Source organism: Chionomys nivalis, chromosome 21, assembly GCF_950005125.1.
Source record: "Chionomys nivalis chromosome 21, mChiNiv1.1, whole genome shotgun sequence".
Taxonomy (NCBI): Eukaryota; Metazoa; Chordata; class Mammalia; order Rodentia; family Cricetidae; genus Chionomys; species Chionomys nivalis.
The window spans coordinates 41,813,656-41,839,146 of record NC_080106.1 but is presented as its reverse complement, the minus strand read 5'-3'; the positions used below and the strand labels follow the sequence as shown (position 1 = coordinate 41,839,146).

Sequence of the window (25,491 nt, the reverse complement as noted above, 5' to 3'; positions counted from 1 at the left end):
TCTAACCCCATCTCTAAACACAATAGAGCCTTCTGATCTGCAGGCCATTTGTGCTTATCCTCCCATTTCACAGCGAAGCAAACTGAGGTTTTGAAACCTGATACCAGTTGCCCACAGTGACCCCATCCCAGGCTTCTTGGTTGCCATGGTCTCCAGAAGCTGAGTCAGGGAGCTCTCCCTCCCGCCTGTTCCAAGGTCCTAGAAGGGAGCCAGTGACCCTGGGCTTTTTCTAAAGTCTGAGTGCCCGACGCAGGCGCAGGCGCCAGTGTCCAGGCGGCCGCGGGTCAGTGCCTGGCCGCTCTCCCCCACCTGCTGAAGCACCGGCGTGGCTGCGTGCGTGTGAACTGGGAGGCAGCCGAGTGCAGCGTGGAGGCCGAAGGCTGGTAAATAATTCATCCTAAGAAGTTGATAGCGCTCCCTAGCACTGCCCCAGCCCCAGCCGGGCCGCGCCTCCCGCCCAAACCAGCCGGACCTGCTCTCCTGCTCCGCCCCGCAGCCCCCTCCCACCAACCAGGGCCCAGACTGGGGAGCTTTGGCTCACACTACGAGAGGGCTACTGGGTAGAGATGACCCTGCAGACCCCGGTATTGTCCCCGGCCACAGCCACACCCATGTAAGTGTCTGGGGTGAGGGCGGGTGGGCAGAGTGAAAAGGCTGGCCGCAGGGGTGGGGCGCTGACCTAGTCCGGGAGCCCCAGCTGGCCTCTCAATAAGGAGCCTAGGGGAGAGCAAGGGGTGCTGGCGGCCAAACCTGGGGCTCCTTGAGGGCCACTTCCCCAGAGAGTTGGGCCTACTGCAAAGTTAGGCGGGGGACAGAGAATGTCAGGGTACAAGAATGTGCATCCAAGTTTAGTGCCTGCCACCAAACTCCCCAAGTCTGCAGAGTGAGCGAGAATGCTGGAGTCCAGGAAGGAAGGAAGCGCTCCAGCCTCCAAAGACTGGCAAAGTCGTAGTGTAGCGAGTCAGCGGCCACTCCTCTGCTCCTTTCGGTACCAAGCCGGTTATGGCTGAGACGCGACCATGGAGTAGGAGATGAGCCACGTGAAGAAGGTGTAGGAGTTCGACTTAGCTGAGGGTTTTCAAACCGAGAGAAGCTCTAGCCCAGTATGCGTCTGGTTCCATCCCTAACAGGGAGCCGGATGGTTAGCGGGACTCCAAAGGATTATAGAAACTTCCAGAAAGACGGCTTCCCTCCACTAGGGACCCCAATTCTGTCCTTCACTCTCCTGTGCCCTCCATTGCATTATTCACCAAGTACAAACCTGGTTGCTTAGCAACGGGAACCCGATCCCCCCCCCCCAAGGAAGAGTTAGGGAGATAGCATCTTAGGAGTGGGACAGCTGAGGGGACTTCAGCCCTCCCCCAGGGACAGAGAGGTGAACAACCGGAGTCTACACTTTCCCAGGGACACCTGTCAGGCGACCTTCGGCCCCTGCCCCAATTGAAGTCCCCACCTCTAAGTGGGTCTCTGGCCTCCCATGGCTGCCCAAAGGAAGGTCTCTGGAGGCCCTGAACCCCAAACTGTGTTGTCAGCAGTGAGGGAGAAGTGTATGTGACTGTGAGTGTGTGCGTGAATGCATATACGTGAGTGTGTGAGTATATATGTGGGGGAGTGTGTAACAGTGTATGTGTGTGGGTGCATTGTGTGAGTTTGTGTGTGTTAGAGTGTGTGTCGTGTGAGAGTGTGCATATGTGTGCATTTTGTGTGTGAGTGTGTGTGTGTGAATGTGGAGAGGGCTACCTTACATTGTTTTCCACTCACATTGTTTGAGACAAGCAGTCAGGCTATCCTGCTGCAGCATATCCTGGGCTACCCAGCTGCTGCATGCACCAGGTTATCTGGCTGCAGCATACACCAGGCTATCCTGCTGTAGCATAGCCTGGGCTATCCTGCTGTTGCATACACCAGGCTGTCCTGCTGCAGCAGCAGAGCTGAGAGGACAGGTTTAAGCTGGTTCTGAGCATCGGCTCATTGGGCATTGTCCCCAGCCATGGGCGAGTTCTTTGCTACTCCTCAGAGGCTCAGTTTTCCCTTTGGTAAATGGATCATAGGATTACGGGGAAGATTAAGTGTTTCTCCAGACAGGGCATTTCAAAACCTGACAGGCGCGTGGCCTGTGGCTACTTTGGCCGGGTCTGTTCCTAGCTGGAGTGTCAGGTGGGGGGTGGAGCCTGAGCCGAGGTGGCTGTGGTCCAGCGGAAGCCCTGCAGGGCACTTAGGGTACTATAAATAGCTCTGTTGTGCCTTCAGGGCGTGGCCGGAGAACCCAAGAGGACTGGAATGTGGGCAGTGGGGCTGGGATTCTCTCCCTGACCTGTTAGGATTTAAATTGATAAACCCCAGCCGGGCGGTGGTGGCGCACGCCTTCAATCCCAGCACTTGGGAGGCAGAGGCAGGCGGATCTCTGTGAGTTCGAGACCAGCCTGGTCTACAAGAGCTAGTTCCAGGACAGGCTCCAAAACCACAGAGAAACCCTGTCTCGAAAAAAGCAAAAAAAAAAAAAAAAAAAAAAAAATTAATAAACACCTAAAGATCTTTGTGCCCACCCCGTCTGCCATGGACCTTTCTGACCATTGGCTGAAGGAGGGCTAACATGGCCCCACACCTGGGCTGGTCAATGATCATGGTATTTTGACAGTGCCTGTTCCCTAAATGAAGATCCGGGAGCCCCCTGGGGGTGAGGAAGCCGGATGCTGTTACATTTCAGTTAGGACAAAGGTGGGAAAATACCAGGTTAAACCGTAAACCTCAAATCCCCCTCCTTGGAGCTCAAAGTCCACAGTGAGACAGGATGGCCCAGTGACCCTTGCCCCCAGCAGGAAGAGGGTAGACAAGTGGAAAAGAGACAGTTGTGAGTTACCATGGTAATGGTTTAATGGTTACTTCTCTCTCCCACATTCCCTCATACCCCACACCCTAGTGCTGGAAGCTAAGTGCTTAAGGGTGGAAGCTAAGGTTCAGAGAAGGCGTGGAACTAGCAAGAGACACACAGCCTCTTTGGAGCCTGGCAGGACTTGAGCATGTTTGTGGTTGTTTGTAATAGTTATTGTAGTTATGCAGAAGTTGAATTAAGTGTGGAAACTGCTTAAATTGCTCTCTTGCACACTTGAGGTCAAGCTATCTCTGCCCGGTGAGCCTGAGGCTGAGAAAGATGTGAGACTCAGCCTTAGCTTGATAGTCTTGGCCTCTCATTTCCACCATCCAGACTCCAGTCAGCTCCCAGGCGCTTTCCTGGTGGAGAGGGGAAAACACAGACAAAGCTCCGGACTCTTTCTTGGCAGCCCAGGGATGGGTCTTAATTAGGAAAGGACTTTTAGGAGCCCGCCTGCTGAGGGATGGAGTCCCTAGGAAACGCCTCTTCAGCCCAGCCACTCTCTCCACAGGGTCATGGCGGAGAGCGCCCTCTATCGGCAGCGGCTGGAGGTCATCGCTGTAAGTGTCACTCCAGAACCTTGAGGCTCCTTCTTGCCCCGCACCATCAGGGTAGGGAATGTTTACCCCAGAGGAAGCGAGTCTGGATCTGTGAAGAACTGAGCTGCACCTTTAGCTCCAATCTGTCCAGGGAGCCTCTTAGGCAGCTCCTGTGTCCAGTCTCTGTCACTGCCGGAATGGAGGGCGCCTGTCTTTTGGCACCTCCAAGAAACATCTTCTCCAGTGACACTCAACCTCCCTACCTCTTAAATCTCCATATATAGCACCCCTTATTTGGAGTCCTTTTTTAGGGAACCCCATCCTATGAGCTCTGTTCTTCTGGTCTACCTGTGTGTCCCCTACCTCTCATTTCTCTGACAGCCCTCACTAGCCTATTTCCGGACCTCAGCTCTCTGCACCCTCTTCTTTGCCCTCCCTATTTCTGACTACCACTGTGCACCTTTATTCTCCAAACCAACTTTGCACTCCGTATTTCTGCACCCTACATTTCAGAACCCTTTCTAAAACCTATTTTCTTTCTTTCTTTTTGTTTTTTATTTTGTTTTGTTTTTGAGACAAGAGTTTTTCTGTATAACAGTCCTGGCTGTCCTTGGTAGACCTTGCGTGGTAGAACAAGCTGGCCTTGAACTCACTAAGATTCATCTGCCTCTGCCTCCCAAGTGCTGAGATTAAAGGTGTGCGCCACCACTGCCGGCGCATAAAACCTAGGGTTTTGGTTTTTTTTTTTTTTTTGATTTTTTGGAGACAGGGTTTCTTTGTAGCTTTGGAGCCTGTCCTGGAACTAGCTCTTGTAGACCAGGCTGGCCTCGAACTCACAGAGATCCGCCTGCCTCTGCCTCCCGAGTGCTGGGATTAAAGGCACGTGCCAAAACCTATGTTCTATATATCGTCCCTGAACCCTGACCTCGGCGCCCTTGTTTTTCTGATCCCCACCTCCGTGCTCCATTTCCCTGACTTCTACTCTGCACCCCGTCTTTCTTCACCTCATCTTAGACTTTACCTCTTAGTGCCCCAACTCTTTGTAGCCTACGTCTGTACCTCAACCCTGGAGGCCCTCTGTACCCCAAGTCTCTGGTCACCTGCTGTACCCCTCCATTTTTCTAATCCTCTTTTTTGTACTTCACTTACTAACTTTCCCACCTCATCAACCCCATTTTTCTGGACCCCACTCCTGAGCACCCCAACTTTAAGTGGTACACTGTCATCTCATTCATATTTCTGAACCCGATCTCTGCACCCCATCTTACCGCATTTCCCTCTTTGTACCTCATCTCTGCCTCCACCTCTATGCCTGAGTTTCTGGATGTCTACCTCTGCACCCCCATTTTGAACTCCATCTCACTAGCACTTTCCCTACATCTAGACCCACATATCTTTATACCCTTAAATCCGCTTTTTAAATAATTTTTTTTTTTTTTTTTTGGTTTTTCGAGACAGGGTTTCTCTGTGGTTTTGGAGCCTGTCCTGGAACTAGCTCTTGTAGACCAGGCTGGTCTCGAACTCACAGAGATCCGCCTGCCTCTGCCTCCCCAGTGCTGGGATTAAAGGCGTGCGCCACCACCGCCCGGCTGCTTTTTAAATAATTTTTTGTTGCAGGGTCTTTTGACCCAAAGTAGCCTCCGAGTTACTACTCCCTGTGTAGTCCATGCTGGCATGAAACTCATGGAGACCCCATCATACCCCCACCTCCTGTGTCTTGGGGTTACAAACGTGTGCACCTCGCCTGGTCATCCCATCTTAGAAGCCCCAAACCCCAGTTCCCATTCCTAAGCCCCGCCCCATGCCCCCATCTGCGGACCACCATTGGGCGTGGCCGGGCCTCCGCAGCATCAGGGCGCGGCCGCCTGATCCCGCCCCGTTCCGCCCCGCCCCTCCCGCTGCTGAGTCAGCGCTCTGCGGTCCCCGCCCGCGGGAGGACGCCCCGGGAGGCCCGGGAGCCCCGAGGAGGCGGGCGAAGGGCGGCACTGGGCCCGCCCGCAGCTCTGGGTCGTGTGTGCGCAGGAGAAGCGGCGACTGCAGGAGGAGATTGGCGCTGCGCGTCGGGAGCTGGAGGAAGAGAAACTCCGCGTGCAGCGGCTCAAGGTTGGGGACTCCCGTCCAGCCCCTGCAGCGAAGTGGGGATGTCTTTGTGAGGCCGATTGAGAGACAATAGGAACCTCTGTCCAATTTGGGGAAGGGGAGATGGAGAGGAGGCGAGAGAAAGGTAGCCATGGAGACAGCTGCCCCACTCTGGAAGAGTATGGGGAAGATGAAGGGCTTCTCCCAGTTTGGATGTGATGAAAGGAGCCTTAGGTCAACGCTGGGGTGGAGAGGGGCGCATTGGGAGGTCTTTCTGAGCTTGGCTGGGCCAGTCGACTAGGCAGGCTGGAAGGATAATGGTTGTGAGCCTCTGTTTGGGAAGGCTACTTGCTGGCAAGGTGTTGGGGGACAAGATACGGGCATGTCTTCCAGCCTGATGGATGTGGCCCCTGGACCTTGCAAGCAATGGGTGGGGAGGTAGGCTTCCCGTGGCCAGCCCCGGACTCCCTCCCAATGTCCAGAGGAAATCTCTCCGAGAACGTTGGCTCATGGATGGGGCAGCTGAAGGACCGGAGCGGCCGGAGGACCTGGCCTCCAAGGACCCGCAGTCGCCTGAGGGACAGGCCCAGGCTCGAATTCGTAATCTGGAAGACAGCTTGTTTTCGTGAGTCGGGAATCCCTGCTTTTGAGCCCTGCCCCAGCCTTTGACTGCCCTCAGAAATGAAGCAGTTTTAGTCTGGCCCGGTTTCCAGCAGCTCCCTCTCTCCCTCAGACTCCAGTCCCAACTGCAGCTGTTGCAGAGTGCGTCCACAGGTGCCCAACACAGACCTGCTGGCAGGCCCGCCTGGCGCAGAGAGGTAGGGGCTGGAAAGGGTGGGGAGGAGGGGGTGTGGCCAGCAGCACCGTTACTTTATTCCGTGTCCCTGTAGAAGTTGATTTTCTTGTCTAGACCTTAGTTGCTCTATTCCTAAAATGGAAATACCAACTCGGAAGTGCCTTTGGGAGGGGCCAGCGAGATTATAATTTAAAACTACTACCCCAGTGTGACCTTGAACTCGCGATCTTCCCGCTAAGCTTTCCCAGCGGTGGGGTGGCAGGCTTCTCTCACCCATGCCTTGCTCATAAAGGGAGTTTGTGTGTTCAGCTGCCCCAGTTTCTTCACCTCTCTCTGTCATCCCTTGCGGGTCACACTGCTTCTTCTCTTTCCCTTACCTTTCTGTCGCCGTGGCAGTGCTGTTTCCTTCTTAGCCTGGAACAACTATCTCCAGTTCAGCACTCTGGACAGAGCACCCCCCCACACACACCCCCCACCCCCCGCCCAGAAGTCGTGCCCAGGCTTGTCTCTGCAGCAAACACTCACACCCCCAGATTGCTCCCGGTTCTTTTCCCATCATTGCTCCTTTCTCTCCCCCTCCCCCAATGTGCAATAGGTTTATTTGTTGTTATGCTGATTACTTTCCTCTTCCCATCAGAACTTAAAGTCTGATTGTGTCAGGTCCTCTCAGGTTGGGAACATGGCTCAGCTGTGCTGCCCTGGCAGCCTTGAGTGCCCCAGGTGCTGGGTTCCATCCCAACACATCTTCCCTCCCCCAGGAATCCTTTGTCTATGGCAACCTCAGAAGCTGGTCAGTGAAGCATTAACATGGTATTGGTGAAACAGGCGGCGCACAAACCAGGGTTGATTTGACTGTGTCTCTATTCTTCTTGCAGGGTCCCCGACCTCTCTCTCAGCCCACCATGGAGGTGGTTCCTGCAGGTAAGTATTGGAATCCCGAGGTCTAGGGAACAGCCACCACTAGATCACTTGACCCAAAGGAATCTGGGATGAGGATCCTTTTTTATCCCCCTATCATCCTGACCGCCCTACCCTTTCCTCCCTTCATTCCCCCAGGCCTCAGTGATGTGGACAAGAGAACTTCCCTGCCAGCTGGTCCAGTGGGCATGTCCCCCGAGTCCCCCTCTGATCCCAGGAAGGAGCTCAGTGAGGTTCTGCCAGCCTTGAGGCCATCCCCTGAGGCCATAGGGGCCTCTTCAGAAGCCAATGGCCCCTGCCCTGGGCATAGGCCCCTTCAAGAGCAGCTCAGCCCAGGGGCAGCGAGTATCACTCAAGCCAAAGGAGATGGTGTGGTGGAGGTGGTTTGGGCTGGGCTTCGGGCCACTGAGAACAGTACCACAGACCCCAAGGGCGTGGAGCTGGAGGCCAAGGTGGAAGAAGTCGTGCTGGAGGCCATTGAGTCCAGGCAGGGCACTAGCAGCCCTGAGCTCCCCACTTGGGTGAAGGAGGGGAGGGGTGTGGTGGAGGTGGTCTGGGAGGGGCTGGGAGGCAGTGATTCCGACGTCACAGGGGAGACAGACAGGGATGCAGAGGCCACACAAGCCAGTCCCCCGAGGCTCCAGGAGCTATCTGAGGCTGAAACTTCCAGAAAAGAGAAAGGTGCTTCCAGGGATAGTCCTGAAGGTGTTGGGCAGGGGGGCCCTGGAGGAGAGGAGGGGTCCTTCATTTGGGTGGAGAGAGTAGCCCTCAGCGAAGACTGGGAGGAGCTCTTGATGGAGGGCTTGGAAGTGCCTCCAGGGGTAGGCTGTGAGGGAGGACCTGAGGCTTTGATGGGAGCACAGCTGGGAGGCAGTGGAGAGTCCTGGGAGGTGAAGAAATCAGAGGGCTCGGAAGAGAGGGGAATGGCAGAAAAGCTCAAGGTAGAGAGAGGTGGGGCAGCCGAGGTGCCAGAGCCAGTCCAGGAAAGAGAGGGAAGCCAGGCAGAAAAGGGGGAGGAAAAGGACGGTGAAAGCCCCCCTCTGGCAGAGGTAACAACAGATGAGGAAAAGCAGGCAGTGAGAGAGAAGGAAGATGGAGAGCCACTGGAAGCAGAAAAAGGAGGCGAGGAAGAGCCAGCCACCACTGAGACGCCATTGGTGGCAGGGAGAAAACCAGAGGGCCCCCTGGACCCAGAGAGAAGAGGAAGTGAGGTTCCATCAGACCAGGAGAAAGACAGTGAGAGCTCATTGGACAGAGAGTCAAAAACAAACAAGAAACTTTTGGAAGGAGAACCAGGAGGTGAGGGCTCATTGGGTGAAGAAACTAGAGGAAGTGAGGAATTATTGGATGAGGGGCCAGGCCACGGTGAGGGCTCATTGGATGAAGAAGCTAAAGAAAGTAAAACGTTATTGGATAGAGACCCAGGAGGCAGTGAGCTGTCATCAGAGGCAGAGAAAACCCCAGGCATCAAGGAGGAGTTGAGCCCAGAAGAGCAAGACAAACCCAGTGAAGGAGCAGAGTTTCTGGTGGAGGATGCCAGCCAGTCAGGGACCCCTCTTTCAGTTCATAAGAAGCCCACATCAGAGGAACAAGGACTACAGGGCCTGGAGAAGCAAGAAGGACCCGTGGAAGAGACAGCCAGGGAGCCTCAACCCTGTGCTGAGAGTGAGGGTCTCCCCGGGGATGCCACCCCACTCTTGGCAGAGACCCCAGCAGCGGAGCAGCCTGTGGAAAGCCAGCCACTGCTCCATCAGGAGGTGTCCAGCACCAACCCAGGTGACCACCCCGCACCTACCTATGCACCTGCCCGGCAGCTTGAGCTAGCTGAGGCCAAAGAGGCTAGTGGCCCTAAGCAAAAGACGTGCCAGTGTTGTGTGGTCATGTGAGCCTACGCCTGCCGCCCAGCACCCTACTCCTCACAGCTACCTCGCTGCCTGGCATCCAGCAGAAGGTCCCAGGCGCAGACAGGGTACCATAGGACTGGTGGTGGTACCCAGGAGCCAGCAGGCCCCTGTGTTTACCTACACCTGGGCTTTTAGACTCCCTGCCCACTGCCTGTGGCCCTGACTCCCTTCTGCAATGAAGCCTTTATACTTGAAAATTAAATGTTAAGGCACTCTGGCAGCCTGACTGTGTGTCTTCTTTTTGTTTTGTTTTGTCTGGTCTTTTTTGAGGCAGGGTTTCTTTGTGTAGCCCTGGCTATCCTGAAACTCATTCTGTAGACCAGGCTGGCCTCGAATTCAAGAGATCCACCTGTCTCCAAGCACTGGGATTAGAGGCATGCACCACCATCGCCAGGCTTGTTTATATTTTCTGTGTGTGAGTGTTTGCCTGTGTATAACCGTGAGTGTGAGTGCTCATGGAGCCACATGGGCACTAGAGATTCCCTAGAACTGGAGTTACAGGTGACTCTGAGCCAACCTCTGGGTGTTGGGAATTGAACCTGGGTCCTCTGCAAGGCTAGGGAACCAAACTGGTCTGCAAGAAAACAAGGGCTCTTAACAACTCAGCCGTCTCTCCAGTCTCTGGAGTGTGTCTTTTGAGCTGGAATCACCTCCTTTTATGCTGCCTGGGAGTCGGTCTTACTAGAATCAAAGGTTGTGGCTGGGTGAGATGACACACCTATATCCCAGCACTGGGGGTGCTGCAGCAGGAGATCACGGTTGGAACAAGACTCCAACACAACAAAGAAGACAACAGCAAAAGAATCGGGTCAGTGAGAATATTAATTCTACAGGAACACAAAGGCGTCCAAGATGCAGGGGCTAGAAAACGAAGAATCGGTTAGGTCTGGTGGCACAACCTTCAATTTCCATACGCGGGAGGCAGAACCAGGTGAATCTCTGTGAGTTCCAGGCCAACCAAGGCTACGTAGTGAGATCCTATCTCTGAAAACTACAAATAAAAAGGTCTAATCCAGAACAGGGACACAGCCCCCATCCTGAAGTAGAATGTGCTAGAACCTAGAGGCGGGAGGCCCGAGGCTCAGCTCCTCTGGTGTGGGCAGGAAGTGTTTCTCATATCCGGAGTGAAGAGGGGCAGAGGCTGGAGGGGGCTCAGTAATAGGTTCCAGTTCCATTTCCTCCACTTCCAAGATGGGTCCTTCCTTGGGTGGCTGGGGCAGGCTCACCTCCTGGGGAGATGGAGACTTACACGCGGCGGTCCTCCCCCACCCCACTTGCCCCGGCATCCTCCAGTTAGAGAGTGGTGGTCCCACAGTTGGCAGCTTCTCACCTTTATGTAAGGCTGCCCAGAATTGCTGTTGGCAGGGTCAGGAACTCTCTCCCAGATCCACTGAGGAAGCAACTTGTATCGCTGGTGGAGGCACCTGGCCAGTAGGGACCCGGTGGCAAACATGTTGCTAGAATCCATCACTTCCTGAACCCCGAGGCCACCCACCCTAGGTTTAGCTGCTGAACCCCCAACAGAGTAGAGGCCCCATATCTGAAAGCCTTACCTGGTGGCGGCTAGGCTCAGGCCACAACCTGCCAGGAGCAAGCCCCATAGGGACAGGACACAAGGCAGAATCTTCCATCTGACTTCATTGTCTGTGGGTGGGGAGGATATGGAGAACTAGACAGCCATCTTGAACAAGGGCTTTGGGAGCAGCCATCATGACGAAGGGGGTGAGGGGTTTAGGGGTATAGGGGTTTGCTGACAGGCAGAGGCAGGGTTGGGGGGACGCTGTTGCAGACAAACACTGGATAATACAACAGCATTTAGAAGACGCAGAGTACCCTGAGGCAAACGGGGTGTGGTCCTCGGTTCCATCCTCGATATTATCCTGTATGTGATCCTCTCCATCAGAAGCTATCCACCAGTGAAGCCCGTGTCATGACTTCAAGACACCCCTAGCCAGAAGTGCACAGGTAGCCCCATCGTACCTGATAGGTGAAGCCGAAGGCTAGGACCCGGTGGGCCCTGTCCTGCAATGGTGGACACCGTCACCCACAGCTCGAAGGAACCCCAGTGAAGGCTACGCAGAGTGACATTCTGGGTATTACTGCTCACTGAAGGACACAACCAAAGAAGTTGGGGGAGTAGTAAAGTCATTTGCACACACCACTCTGTCTACACCTTCCGCATGGCGGTACCAGCGTTCTTTGTTTATTTATGTGGCATTCTATTACTCTGTGAGGGGCTTGCCCCATGCATGTCATGGCACACATGAGGTCAGAGGTCGTTTCTCACCACCTATTCCACCATAGGTATCGGGTTTCATGGCAGGGGCCATCTCACAGCCCCTGGTCTGGAATTCTGTGCACTGTCACTTCCTTAACCAATCTCTGACCCCTCATTTTGTGAACATCTCTGAGCGCCATGTGACGATTGGATGCTATCTCCATTGTCTATGTCTGTGAATCTTCCATTGGGAAGTCAGCTGCCTGAGCGCTTGCCTCCAATGCACAAGGCCCAGAGTTTGATCCCCAGCCCTGAGGAGGGAGGTCCAGGGCACAATAGTGTGTGCCTGTCATTCCAGTTCCTCAGAATGTAATTTCCAGGTCAGGTTGAGATCAAGGGAGACCCTGTCTCAATAAACAAAAACATTCAGGCCGGGCGGTGGTGGCGCACGCCTTTAATCCCAGCACTCGGGAGGCAGAGGCAGGCGGATCTCTGTGAGTTCGAGACCAGCCTGGTCTACAAGAGCTAGTTCCAGGACAGGCTCCAAAACCACAGAGAAACCCTGTCTCGAAAAACCAAAAAAAAAAAAAAAAAAAAAAAAAAATTCAGGTTTCACAAACCCACTGTAACCATGCATGCACAGTGTTCAGGAAAGCTTCCCAAATGGGAGCAAGAAGAGATCATGATGTCCCTGGGGTGTTCCCACGGGGACTTAGTCTCTGTGTGATGGCACAGGTTTGGAGGCCATGTGGGAGCTGGTTCATTCCTCCCACCATGCGACTGAACTCAAGTCGTCAGACCCAATGGCAGGAGTATTAATTTGGTGAGCCATTTCACAGGCCCGTGAGTCAAACTTTGTAACAAGTTCGGGTAACTTTTATAGTTAGGAAGAAAAGAATAACAATTTTGTTTCTTCAGTGATGGGGGTAAAACCCAAGGCCTTGCACATGCTGGACACTTGCTCTTCTGCTGAGCCCCTCACTGGGGAATTCAAGACAGGAACTCTATGCTGAGGCACCAGCCAACCCCATAACAATCTTTTAAATTTTTCTTAGGTGTGTGGGTATTTTGCCTGAATGTCTGTGCTCCGCACGTATGCAGTGCCGGTGGAGACCAGAAGAGGGCGCCAGATACTCCGACACTGGAGGACAGAGGCTGTTTGTTTGCTACTATATAGGTGCTGGTAACAGAACCCAGGTCCTCTGCAAGAGCAGTCAGTGCCTTTAACTGTTGAATTTTGCCCCAGTCCCAGGAATGTGTTATTATAGGAAAACGTTAGCCAATCTCAAGGGAAACAGAAGGAAATAAAAGTCACAAGCAATTCTACAAGCCCTGTTGACATTGAGAGAAATTTCTTGGCGTATTTGAGCCTTGGCTTTGCTCAATGTTGGGCCTTTTATCAATAACAAAGCTATCTCAGAATCTGTGGTCCTTTTTATACTTTTCACTTAATGAAATATGACAGGTACCATCACTGTCAGTGAGGACAGACTGGAGCCTTTGTCTTTGATGTCTCAGTAAGTCCATTTCAGCGGTAGACGAGACTGTTGCTGTTCTCTGGGAACTTGGTGACATAGAATTCCCAGGAACTGGGAAAGTAGGGACAGCGTGGATAACAGGTGGATCTTTGGGGATACAGGAAGGGACCAGAGGCAGGAAGCTCACCATTCCTGCAGAAGGTGGGGATGGCTTCACCCTGTATGCACAAGGTATAGTGAGTAGCCTGGCCTCGGAGTTTGGGTCTTGGTACCTCTTCCCACGCTATAGCAGGTGTCCCTGGGGGGTCATCTTGGAGTCGCCAAACTGCTGGTCCAGCAAGGGGCACTGTGAAGAAACCGGGCGTATCAGTATCTCCGCAGTTCCAAGAACGAGGCCCCTCCCTCATCCTCCAGAGCCAATTCTTACCTAAGTCCTCTGTGAATCCCCAAACTGAGGGGGCAGCAGCTAACCCCCCAGGGAATACTGCAGTCACTGTAACTCGATAGGGTACCCCTCCTTCAAAATCCCCTGGGGGAAACAGGAAGAAGAGAACATTCACAGCTGGTTCTCCCTCCCCAGCGCAGAGCCAGAGCCGTGGGAGCTGTCATTTGGGCCCCTAAGGAAGGCTGTTCCACAAAGTGCCAATGAGACCTGAGACTGGAGGGGAAGAGAAGCAACATGTAAACAGCCCAGGACGGGACCAGTCCCAGTGGTATGCAGTGACTTGCACCTGTGGCTCTCTGAGGCTGCACTACACAGAGAGACTATGCCTCCAGGAACTGAGAAGCAGGGCTGAGGCTATGACTCAGTGGGTAGAGTGCCTGCCTGGCTTGCACAAAACCCTAGTTAAATCCTCAATACAAGCAGTACGACTCTTGGTCACTGAGCCATCTCTCCAGACTCTTATTTTACTTTATTGTTTGTTTGTTTATTCGAGACAGGGTTTCTCTGTAGCTTTGGAGCCTATCCTGGAACTTGCTCTGTAGACCAGGCTGGCCACAAACTCACAGAGATCCGCCTGCTTCTGCCTCCTGAGTGCTGGGATTAAAGGCACTGGTATAGGGACACATGCCTGGAATTCCATCACTTGAAGGGTAGATACAGGAGGGTCAGAAGTTCAAGATCATCTTTGGTTAGTGAATTCAAGGCTAGCCTGGGATACATCAGACTATATGGGGAGAAAAAAAGAGAATAGACTAAAAACTAAAATAAAGCTGGGTGGTGGTGGCACACGCTTTTAATCCCAGCACTCAGGGAGGCAGAGGCAGGCGGATCTCTGTGAGTTCAAGGTCATTTTGGTCTACATAACAAGTTCTAGGACAGTCAGGGCTGCTACACAGAAAAACCCTGTTTTGGAAAAAAAAAAAAAAAACTAAGATAATATCTGGGTGTAGTGATAACACATCTTTAATCCAGGCCAGTTTGGTCTACACAGGAAGTTCCAGCCAGGCAGGACTGCCCAGTGAGACACCATTTCAAAAATGACAAAAGGATTAAGGGCCTGGAAAAATGGCTCTGTGGTTAAGAGCACTGGCTGCTCTTCTAGAGGACACAGGTTCGGGTCCCAGCACCCACATGGCAGCTCACAACCATCTGTAACTCCAGGTCAGGAATCTACTACCTTCTTCTGGTCTCCATGGGTACTCTACATTCTTAGAACATACATTCAGGCAAAACACCCATACACATAAATAATTTATGAAACAGGGGAGTAAGAAGCCAGGCATCATAGCTCACAGCTCACACCTTTTTTTTTTTTTTTTTTTTTTTTTTTTGAGACAGGGTTTCTCCGTAGCTTTTGGTTCCTGTCCTGGAACTAGCTCTTGTAGACCAGGCTGGACTTGAACTCACAGAGATCCACCTGCCTCTGCCTCCCTAGTGCTGGGATTAAAGGCATGCGCCACCACAGCCCGGCTCATAGCTCACACATTTAAAGTCAGCCCCAAGACAGATTCTCTATGAGTTCAAGTCCAACCTGGTCTACAGAGTGAGTTCCAAGTCAGCCATGGTTACACAGAGAAGCCCTGTCTCAAAAAACCTAAAACAGAAACAACAACAAAAAATAAGTAAATAAAATAAGTAAGTCCCCAGAGTAGGAAAGCAAGGCTCTGCATATCTCAGTGTGGGGAAGTGGAGAGCATAACTCAGCCCTCTTCACTGCTGGTCCAGCATCCGTGCTCAGGTGTGCTGGCTCTGTCAGTGACCACAGTGTGATTTTGCCTCGAGGCCAGGAAATAAAAGTGCAGGCCACTGAGGCTGTGGACACAGACCTGTGTCCAGGAGCTAAACAAATCTGTAAGTGTCCAGCCCCAGGTATTTTGCTCTGGCAACAGCCCCTGTACCGGTGTAGATGGGATCCCAGGTGTCCCAGGGCCTAACCTGGTAGCAGAGCACTGAGGTTTGCAGTGGGGAGATGGATCCAGTTGAGCTTGTCCAGGCTGTCACCATCTCGAGCCCAGTCTACCACATACTCCCACGGTTCCCCGGTCCCCTGTTGCCAGGTCACCAGTAACCCTGAGCTCCCATCAATGCTGCTGACGACCACACCATGGGGGGCAGATTCTGGAGCTGGAAGCAGGGGGAGATATCGTGACTGTTCATTCGGGAAGGTTATCTTGTCCCCCAAGGTACTGGACAGAAGACATTTCATGTCGTTTTACCCAAGCAGACCAAAGACAGGTTGGCGAGAAGCGTCTCGTTGGTGGTGCTGACAGTGGACACTACAGCCCACTCAATCAGTGTGGGGATGGAGGACTTGCAGCAAGGGACCTCTTCTTGAGTCATAGTAACATTTCCAACCCCAAACACGACTCTGTAAGTTCCCTGCACGGAGGGTCCCAGGTTCTAAGGGAGGAAAAGTTGTAGTTAGCATCCCCCACTATGATGATGGCAAGGCACCTGCTAAGTCGGGCAGAGCGGCAGCTCATGAGTCTCAGAGTTTACAAAAGAGGCCTGGGGAGGGCAAGGAGACAGCCACGAAGGCATCGAGGTTAAGGAGGAGCCTGGTGTCACATCTGTGATCTCAGTACTCAGGAGGCAGAGGCAGGAGGAGGCCACAAGTTTGAGGCCAGCCTGGGCTAAATGTGACCCTGCAAGCAGAGTACCAATTTTACATAAAGATAGTTTGATCCTGCACCTAGGGCCCTGCCTCATTCTGCCCTTGCTAATCTTGGTTTAGATAGCAATCAAACAAGACTTTAAAAACAAGCAAACAAAACAACAATAATAACAGCCTGGTCTTGGCACTTGAGTTTGCTGACTTGATGTTTTTGAAATACAGTTGTATATACAGGGCTGGGGAGGTGGCTCAGTTGGCAAAGTGCTTGCTGTGCAACCATAAGGACCCAAATTCAATCCCCAGAACAGATGTTTAGAAAGCCAGACGTGGGCCAGGCAGTAGTGGTGCATACCTTTAATCCCTGCTTGGCAAGTTACAGGAACAATGAAAAACCATGTCTCAAAAACCATGGTGGACAGAGCCTGAGCAAAGATGAGAGTCCTCTGGCCTCTTCATATACACACTTAAACACGTGCAAGCATACACAAATTAATATTATATTTTTTAAGAGATGTGTGTGTGCATGCACATGTGTGCGCACACATGTGTGTTGATGTATGTGCACATGACTTTAGTACCCAAGGAGCCAGAGGACTCCCTGGAGTTATGAGCAGTTAAAAGCTGCCTGGTGTGGATGCTTAAAACCAAGCTCACATTCTCAGCAAGAGCAGTAAGCTCTCCTAGCTGCCCCAGAAACATTTATCTTAAATATCAATTTCTTTTTATTTTATGTGAGTGTGTGTGTGTGCGCGCATGCACATTGCCACGGCACACGTGTGGAGGCAGAGGACAGTTTCTCAGGAGTTGGCTTTCTCTTTACATCTTCAGGGGCGTCTCTCTCACCATCAAGAGCTAGGGGGCTCTTCTGTCTCCGTTCCTCTCACTGGAGACGTGCTGGGACACACGCCACAACACCAGCTTACTGTGGTTTTTCTTGTTTGTAGCTTTAAGATTTATTAGCCAAGCATGGTGGCACACACCTTTAACCCCAGCTGAGGTTAGGCAGAGGCAGGTGGATCTCTGAGTTCAAGGCCAGCCTGGTCTACTGAGCGATTTCAAGGACAGTCAGGGCTGCACGGAAAACAAACAAACATGTTTATTTTATTTTGTGTGTGTGTGTGTGTGTGTGTAGGAGTGTTTTGCTTGTACATGCGTAACTGCACTCTCAGAGACCAGTAGAAAGCATTGGATCCCCTGGAATTGAAGCTACTACAGACAGTTGTGAGCTGAGATGTGGGTTCTGGAAATTGAATCTGGATCCTCTTGAAGAGCAGCCTGTGCCCACCATCCCTCCAGCTCCATCCCGCTCTTTACATGGTTCCTGGGATTGAACGCTGTCTTTCAGATTGCCTAGTACTTCACCCCTTGTTTTCTCTCTTTTCTTTGAAACGGGACCTCACAAAAGAAGGCCGGCCTCAAATTCAATATACAGCCAAGGACGACCTTGCTCCCCCTGCTCCCACCTCCCCATTGCTGGGATTACAGCTGCACCTTCACATCTGGCTCACACAGAGCTGCAGACAGAGCCCATGACCTCAGACATTCTAGGAAAGCTGCATTCTGGTCTGCATCCCAGCAGGACCTAAGAGCTTTGAAATATTTATTAAGGGCTCCTGCCCTGCCGCACACCTCTGGCTCCCTCCCTTAGGGCTTTGCTACTTCCTCCCAGTGGAAACTTACAAGGATGGAAAAGTGTAAGTGATTCCAGTTTAAGTGAATTTCAGAAAACTCTAGCAAGGACCAATATCAAGCACCTTCAAAATCACTAATTAGGAGACAGAGACAGGTGGATCTCTGTGAATTCGAGGGTATAAATGTATGCAGACATGCATCCGCACACACATATGTTTTTACATGAATGCATACACTTATGTACATGCATACACACATACATGCATTCAAATGCATGCACACTCACATACATGCATGTATACAAGCATAAATACACTTGGAACTAAATGGATGGCATTTAATTGTGTGGCTCAAGGGTCATATATGTTTTATTCCTTTCGGAGTTCAGCCATGCCCAGCAGACATTAGAAGTTCAATAGTAAATTTGTTCGTTGCTGAGCATGAAGCCTGGGACCACATAATTCTCTCTTAGTCTTCTGTCACTGAGCCCCCCACTTTTATTTATTTTATTTCACTTCATGTGCATTGGTGTTTTGCCTCCATGTTTGTCTGTGAGATCTCCTGGTACTGTGGTTACAGAGAGTGGCAAGCTGTCATGTGGGTGCTGGGAATTGAACCTGGGTCCTTCAGAAGAGCAGCCAGTGCTCTTAACTGCTGAGCCATCTCTCCAGCCCCGAGCTCCCCTTTCAAATCTTTTTGTCTTTCAGACTAAGATGTCCTGATCTTGCACTCACTCTGGCTGGTCTTGAACATGCAATCTTCCTGCCTCGGCCTTTTGAGTGCTGGGATCACAAGCGTGAGCCACCTTGAATCAGGAGGACTATGACACCCTCTTCTACCACCTGTTTGATGGCAGCGCGGGATTTGCAGCACAAGTGTGACATCTTGCCAAGCTGCACTGAATTCATGTCCTGAGTCTAGACTTTCATTTCTGTTGCCTTCTGCTTGGGACACTGGATCCCGCCCAACACCACAGATCTCTGTCAAGTTGGTGGTGTTGGTGGACCAGCACTGCAAGGGACTGCTGCAATTCAGGAAATAACCTCCAGGGGGCAGCAGAGGAAGGCACTGCTGCTTGGGCGTTCCCAGACCCCTGCAGAGAACTATCTTGGGACTTGGCGCTTGCTTACCTTCCAGAGAAGCAGGGCTGTCCGGTTGCCAGCTGTCTCACAGACGGCGCCCGAAATCCACACGTCTTGAGGAGCTGATGAGGACAGGCAAAGGCAGGTACAGTTAGATGGGCAAGGCTGCCTGACCTGTGGTGGACCGAGGCCCAGGAGTGCAACACTAATGGAGGCATCCTTACGGAAGAACGGCGTCTGGAAGGACAGGTCCGGGCTCCACTCGCCCCAGGGATCTCCGTTCTCCACTCGACAGCGGCCGGACACCTGGTAGCTGGTGCCGGGTTCCAGGTTCTGCATCTCAACAGGAGGAAGCAGATCTGTCTTCAGTTGTGGCTCCAGCTGGGAAAAGGATGAGGAAGTGATGGGGTAGCCTTCTGTGCTGAGGCGAGTTCTTTTCCCGAAGCTGTAGCCCTGGGTCTGGCACAGGCTAGGTAAGCCCTCTAGTACTGAGTATTTACAGCAGGCCCTCGGAGTGTGCGTGCGTGTGCGCGCGCGCGCGCTTGTGTGTATACAGGTGTTGGTGTCAAATGCCTTCCTTTACCCACTAAGTCATCTTGCTAGCCTCTTCTTTATTTTTGAGACGAGGTCTCTCACTGACTCATTCGTTGGACTGGATGGTCGGTAAGTTCTGAGATCCACCTGTGTCTGCCTCTGCTGCGGTTACATGGTGCTATCATACTTGTCTTTCCTCCATGGGTGCTGGGATCTCAGGACCTCATGTTTGTGTGTCATTTTGATTACTGAGCAATCTTCCCAGCTGTAGTCTATGGTTTGTTTGGGTTTTTTGTTTGTTTTGAGACAAAATTTTTAAAAAACCTGTTTTTATTTTAAATATCTTTATTTTATGTATGGATGCTTTGCATGTATTCCTACATGATAGAAGAGGACATCAGATTGGGTGCTGGGAATTGAACTCGGGTCCTTTGGAAAAGCAGCCAGTGCCCTTAATCGCTGAGCAATCTGTCCAGCCCAAGACAAATTTTTTTTTTTTTTTTTTTTTTTTTGGTTTTTCGAGACAGGGTTTCTCTGTGGCTTTGGAGCCTGTCCTGGAACTAGCTCTTGTAGACCAGGCTGGCCTCGAACTCCCAGAGATCCGCCTGCCTCTGCCTCCCAAGTGCTGGGATTAAAGGCGTGCGCCACCACCGCCCGGCAAGACAAAATTTTTTAACTGATCAAGATACTCATACAAACCAGGTGTGTGCAAATCTTTAATCCCAACATGGGGGGCATAGGCAGGTGGATCTCTGTGAGTTTCAGGCTAGCCAGGACCACACAGTGAAATCTTGTCTCACTGCCCCGCCCCCCATACCCATTGTCTAGAAGTGGCAATGATATCCTGCTGTACAGAGCTTGGGAGGCTGAGGCTGGAGGATCATGTCTCTGAGACTGGCTGGCTGGCTGCATGGCTAAGTAGACAGAAAACAGAAACAAGTGAACAAAGTTGCTTATGAGGCCTTCTATGTGAGATTTGAGGGTAACTCCGTGACAGACGTCAAATCCTATCTATCAGGGATAGGGTGGGAAAGAAGCCCCCCCCCACTCACCTGAGTCCACTCTTTTTCCTGGCATCTTTTGTACTGGAATTGACAGATGAGAAGCTTATGAGGTGGCCACAGAGGTGGTTTCCACAGCATAGTGGCCTCCAAGGGTTTGTCCTCAGAGAAGTCCACATCAGAGAGGAGCTGGGGGGTGCCTGGCTTCACTGTGAATAGGAGGCCAGAGCACGCTGAGCTAGGACCTCCAACTACCCCCCCCCCGCCGCACTGTGCCTCACCCTCCCACTGCGTTACTTTGGGTTTCCAGGTTCACGAAGACAGGGGACCAGAGAGGTTGGCCCTCTTGTGTCCCCCAGATGCGGAGTGTGTCAGCCATGGTGAACTGTTCCCGGGGAATGGTCACCCAGTTCTGCCTGGAAGGCACCTTTACCTCCCAGGTTCTATTGAAATGGCTGTGGGGAGAGATGGGGAAGAGAGGCAGGCTGGCCCAGGCTAAGCGCCCTTGAGCTGACGTCAAACCCTCCACCTACGCTGCTGGCATCTGAAGCGCTGCTCTATTTCAAAGCGGTGCGACCTGAGGCAGGCAAGTGCCTTAACCTCTCTGTTACTCCTCTAAAATCCTGCAGTCCATGTGCATGTTGAAAGAGCTCTGTAGTGGGCCAGGGGACGGTTCCCTGTCATCCCAGCACATGGGAGATGGAAACAGGAGGATTGTTAGAGGCTAGCTTCACACAGAAAGAATGTCTCAGAAACGTCCTCCTCCTCCCAAAGCCCTTATCACCGTCCCTTACTCAGTCCAACTAGAATGGAGTTTCTAGATCACATCTGCACCCTGCCCACCCCCAGCACCCACTTTCATTGTGATTCCAAGCACTAGACTGATTTTTTTTTTTTTTTTTGAGACAGGATTTCAAGAAGCCCAGGCTGGCCACTGGTTATGAAACTGAGGCTGTCTTTGAACTCCTGATCTTCCTGCCTGGTCCCCTAGTGCTGGGGTTGCAGATGTGCTTCACCATGCTGGCTTAGACTGGTGTGTTCATAGAGTAAACTGCTCGAAAAAGTCAAGCTATCTGCCTGATGTTGAACGGCGATATAAACCTGCTTCCTGGTACTAAACATTTTTCTTTGCCATGTGCCTAGCTCATTGATGGACAGAATCAATCATGGGAGGCACGTGCCATCATTACTGCATTGGGGGGGGGACTAGTTACTGCATGACTAGTCCAGAGTTATGCAGAAAGGAAATGAGTGGGACCTGGCTTGAGGGTCTTGAAAATGTGGAAGAAATTCCCAGTAGCAGGACTCGGGGGTCCTCTTAACCAAAGTCAGTTGCAATCCGAGTGGCCACTTCCCGTGCCTCAGTTTCCCCACACCACTCCAGGTTACTCACTACTTCTGACTCTGGTGATACAGCACAAGTGGAATCTCCAGGTGACCCAGAGGTTCCCAGGAACAGTTCAGGTTTCCCAAGGGTCCGACGCTGTAGCATTGCAGTGGGCCGGGGCTGCCTGTGGGGGCGCAGAGGGCCGAGAGGGCCACGATCAAGTTCCGAGGGCTCTAAACATGCCAGACTGTGGATGCGTTCATTCTCCGGTACTGCGGGAGTGCCGGGGTCCAGGGCCTGGCACGTGCTGGGACAGCGCAGAGGGAGTCCCGGGCCCCTCCCCAATCCTGCTACATCCTGTTGTCACCTAGTCCCCGCCGCCCTAAAACTGTGATCCCAAGTCGGCCACTCACGAAGCCTCTCACCCTGGGGCCGCGTCCCAAGCAGCAGCGGCAGCAGTGGCAGCAGCAGCAGCTCCAAATGTGTGAGGCAAGCAACCCGGGGCACGCTCATGGTTCCCAGGGACAAGAGGCACCGCCAGGCCTGGGGCTTGCAGCCTAAGAAGGAAGACACCCCGCCCCTGGCGGGAAGTCCCCAAATCCGCCCACCCCCAGCAATGACACGCACGCGTGCAAATGTTCAGAACTGAACCTTTATTTTGTAGTGGGAAAGCCTGAGTACTGGGGACCTCGCGTCCCCAGCCCTGGGGTCTGCAGCAGAGTGCTTTGGGCTGGGGACCGAAGGGAGAGGAGCGGGGAGGGGGGCGTAGGTTGAAATGGCCTGGCCAGGAAACAGCGGTGGCAATTAGGACTGGACAGGACGTGGGTTCTTAGTGTGGCCAGTTTGGGTAGGTGGAAGCCTGGCTGTAGCCGGGCTCTCTGGAGCTGGGGTTGGGGAGGGGAAGAATTCAGCCAGGAAGATCAAGTTTCCGCTTGGCTGGGTATGGGTGTGGTCCGGAGCTAGGTGGGGCTAGGTAGCGTCTTGGCAGAAGGTCTGTGAGGAGACCGCGGAGGCTGCAATGCCTTGGCCGTAGGAAGGCTTGTGAGCATCGCACAGACAGCAGGTTGGAGGCACCGGGCGTGGCCCCCATCGCCCGACCCGGGTCCTAGCACAAGCTGCTGATTTGACTCTTACTACAACCCCACTCGCAGCAGCTGCTGGAAAGGCCAGCCAGGACATCTCTGCTGCCCCGAACTGCTCCAGGCGACCCTTGCCAGCTGGGTCGACTACCATAGAAGGCCTGGGGGGATTTGGTCAGGGCGAGCCACTCGCTGGAGCCCACAGCTTCGTCCAGTTCGCTGGCCAGGTTGTCCGTATTGGCTTCTGCATCAGGGAAGAAGTCCCCTGTAAAGCAGAGGAAGCATTAGGGCTCAGAATGCCGGCTCCTGTCTGGCCAGGTTGTATCTCTGGTCTTGAGAATCAAGGTTGCTATACAAAGTTTTATTTCATGCGGTCCTGGGCTTTGTTACTAGTTTCAATACTAAGCCCGACTTTCCTGTCACGGAGTTCATGTTATTCTTTATTTAATGTGGACCAGGTGGATGACAGTATGTATTTGGAAGTGAGGCTCCCTAACTTAGAATCATAAATGAGCTTACCTCTCTGAGGCTCAGTTTTCTTTTCCATGAAGTGGGGGGAAATACTGGCTCCTACTCTCTTCAGTTTTATCGATAGTGGGAGGCTTAGCGCCAGCAAAAGCACAATTAAATCGGATACACAATGAGCCGCAAATGAACGCTGATTATTTATTGACTGTCTTGATCGTTTGCCACATTAACTTCCTCGGTCCCCTCGGTGACAGCCACGGAGCTGCTGCTATTGCCACCCACTATCCAGATGAGCCGGTGGCTCCTCAGTGAGCTCTGGTGAGGACACAGCCACTCGGCCATAGGCTACTGCTTTAACCCAGGCACACTGCTATCCGCACACGCGTCCATCACCCACCCATCGCTCCGTCCTCATCACTGCCCTCAGTTTTGTTTTTTGAGAACAAAGTCTCGGGCTGCGCTGGAACTCGTGCCCCTCCTGCCTCAGCTTCCCAGAGTGCTGGGATTCTAGCCATGTGCCAGCAAGCCTTGCCTCTAAGGAGCTGCACCCTCCTTGCCTCTCCAACCCCACCCACTAAATTGTCTACCCTTAAAGAATTCTGCCCGATCTCACCTGCTGTGTCTTCCATTTTGCCAGGGATTGTCTCTCCAAGGGGGAGCAGGGGCAGCCAGGAGGTGGCAAAATCAAGCCCTGTGCCCATAGCCCTCCACCTGCCCTGCTCACTGGGCTCCAAAACCTGCTGTGCCCTCAGCAGGCGCCTCAGGGACAGTGGCACCTCTGTTGAGTGCTTGGTGCCAGGCTCCACACAGCCAGGACTCAGGAAAAGGTGGCCTGATGGCTCTCGCCTTTACACCTCTGCCGGCACCCTGGGTTTCTGGCCATCTCAACTCTACAACTGGACCACCCTGGTCCTGCGGAAGCGCAAAGGCCAGGCAGGTGTTCCCACAGTGTGGCTAGAGAGGAACACTATTCCACCAAACCTTCTGTTTTTACTTTGAATTTTTAAGATTGGGTCTTAATGGGTAGCCCAGGCTGCCCTGAAATGCAGGAAACTTCTGCCACCACCTCCCAAATATTTGGAAGTCCAGTGTGCGCCATGCCTGGCTATACACCCCTCCTCTGTTTTGGCCACCTGTTCCAGGGTGATCGTCCACCCAGGCCACACACATACTCACCTAGAGAGTCATGGGCCAAGATGTCCGCCCGGCGCCATCGCGAGCCCCCGCAGGTGAAGATGACCGCTCTGATGAACTCGCGCCCGCAAAGCTTCACCACGTAGGGAGCTGGCCTCGCATCGGCCTGCAGCTGCAGAGTCCCAAGGAGAGCCCAGGAAGCCAGCAGCAGCAGCCCGCGGGGTGCCATGCTCAGCTGAGATGCCTGCAACCAAGGTGGCTCTCTCTGCACCACCTCTGTCCTCCCATTTATACAGGCTAGATCTCAGCCCCTCCCGCTGACCTGAGTTATCTTCCTCACAGAGGGGAGGCAGCCTGACCTTTACCATCTCCTTGCCAAAAGATAACCTTTCATGCAGACAGGGTGACATAGCTCAACTCTCTGTCATCCTTCCGCACCCGGGAAGTTCTCGTGCTTTGTCTACTAGTAAGTGCTGGAATTATAAGAGTAAACCGCCACCTTCCTTCCTTCCTTCCTTCCTTCCTTCCTTCCTTCCTTCCTTCCTTCCTTCCTTCCTTCCTTCCTTCCTCTCCTTCCTTCTCTCTCTCTCTCTCTCTCTCTTTCTCTCTCTCTCTCTCTCTCTCTCTTTTTCTCTCTCTCTCTCCCTCCCTCCCTCCCTCCCTCCCTCCCTCCCTCCCTCCCTCCCTCCCCCCCTCCTTTCTATTTATTTATAGACAATCTCCCAGCCTGGCTAACCTCAAACTCTAGCATCAAGATCTCCACTGGAGCTGAAGAAATGGCACTGGCGCAGAAGATAAGAGGTGTCCTGCTCTTCCAGGTGGCCCAAGTTTGGTTTCCTGCACCCAAAGCAGGAAGCTCATGGTTGCCTGTAACTCCAGTCACAGGGGATTTGACGCCCCCATCTGGCCTCCTGTGGGACCTGCATGTACATGCTCATACATGCACATATATAGACATAAACAACAATAAAAAGCACACATTAAAGAAAGGTCACTCTGCAGGGCAGCTGTGACCCTTGACCTTTTCCCTAGATCCTGGGGGCCAACCTTGCTCCCTGTACTCGTGAAGCCAAGGCAGGAGGATTGTGGGAATGTAGAGAAATGTGAGACCAACTTGGGCAACATGATGAGACCTTGTCTGAAAAAACAGACAGGCTGGGAGGCTGAGGGATGGCGCAACACGTGCTGCTTTCCCAGAGACCTGCAGTTTGGTTCTCAGCACCCACATTGGAGGTTAACAATCACCTGGGAGGCCGGGCGGTGGTGGCGCACGCCTTTAATCCCAGCACTTGGGAGGCAGAGGCAGGTGGATCTTTGTGAGTTCGAGACCAGCCTGGTCTACAAGAGCTAGTTCCAGGACAGGCTCCAAAA

At 52.8% G+C, this 25,491-nt stretch overlaps 3 protein-coding genes across 3 annotated transcripts; 1 reads left to right on the top strand and 2 right to left on the bottom strand.

The window, feature by feature from the left end:
• Positions 1-556: 556 nt before the first annotated feature.
• Palm3 (paralemmin 3) lies at positions 557-9,271 on the top strand. Its single transcript, XM_057754014.1, has 7 exons — positions 557-613; positions 3,384-3,432; positions 5,434-5,514; positions 5,973-6,115; positions 6,224-6,308; positions 7,162-7,207; positions 7,343-9,271. Exons 1-7 carry the CDS (start codon positions 567-569, stop codon positions 9,088-9,090), a joined length of 2,199 nt encoding a protein of 732 aa, XP_057609997.1. The 5' UTR covers positions 557-566; the 3' UTR covers positions 9,091-9,271.
• A 758-nt stretch (positions 9,272-10,029) lies between these two features.
• Il27ra (interleukin 27 receptor subunit alpha) lies at positions 10,030-21,981 on the bottom strand. Its single transcript, XM_057753850.1, has 14 exons — positions 21,865-21,981; positions 21,506-21,623; positions 20,410-20,567; positions 20,164-20,321; positions 18,802-18,958; positions 18,626-18,699; positions 15,466-15,649; positions 15,185-15,373; positions 13,232-13,333; positions 12,992-13,150; positions 11,089-11,214; positions 10,662-10,752; positions 10,439-10,532; positions 10,030-10,337 (listed from the first exon to the last, which is right to left on the bottom strand). The coding sequence occupies exons 1-14, from the start codon at positions 21,950-21,952 to the stop codon at positions 10,161-10,163; spliced, it is 1,875 nt and encodes a 624-aa protein (XP_057609833.1). The 5' UTR covers positions 21,953-21,981; the 3' UTR covers positions 10,030-10,160.
• Positions 21,982-22,117: 136 nt separating this feature from the next.
• Rln3 (relaxin 3) lies at positions 22,118-24,354 on the bottom strand. Its single transcript, XM_057753851.1, has 2 exons — positions 24,163-24,354; positions 22,118-22,783 (listed from the first exon to the last, which is right to left on the bottom strand). The coding sequence occupies exons 1-2, from the start codon at positions 24,347-24,349 to the stop codon at positions 22,545-22,547; spliced, it is 426 nt and encodes a 141-aa protein (XP_057609834.1). The 5' UTR covers positions 24,350-24,354; the 3' UTR covers positions 22,118-22,544.
• Between the last annotated feature and the right edge of the window lie 1,137 nt (positions 24,355-25,491).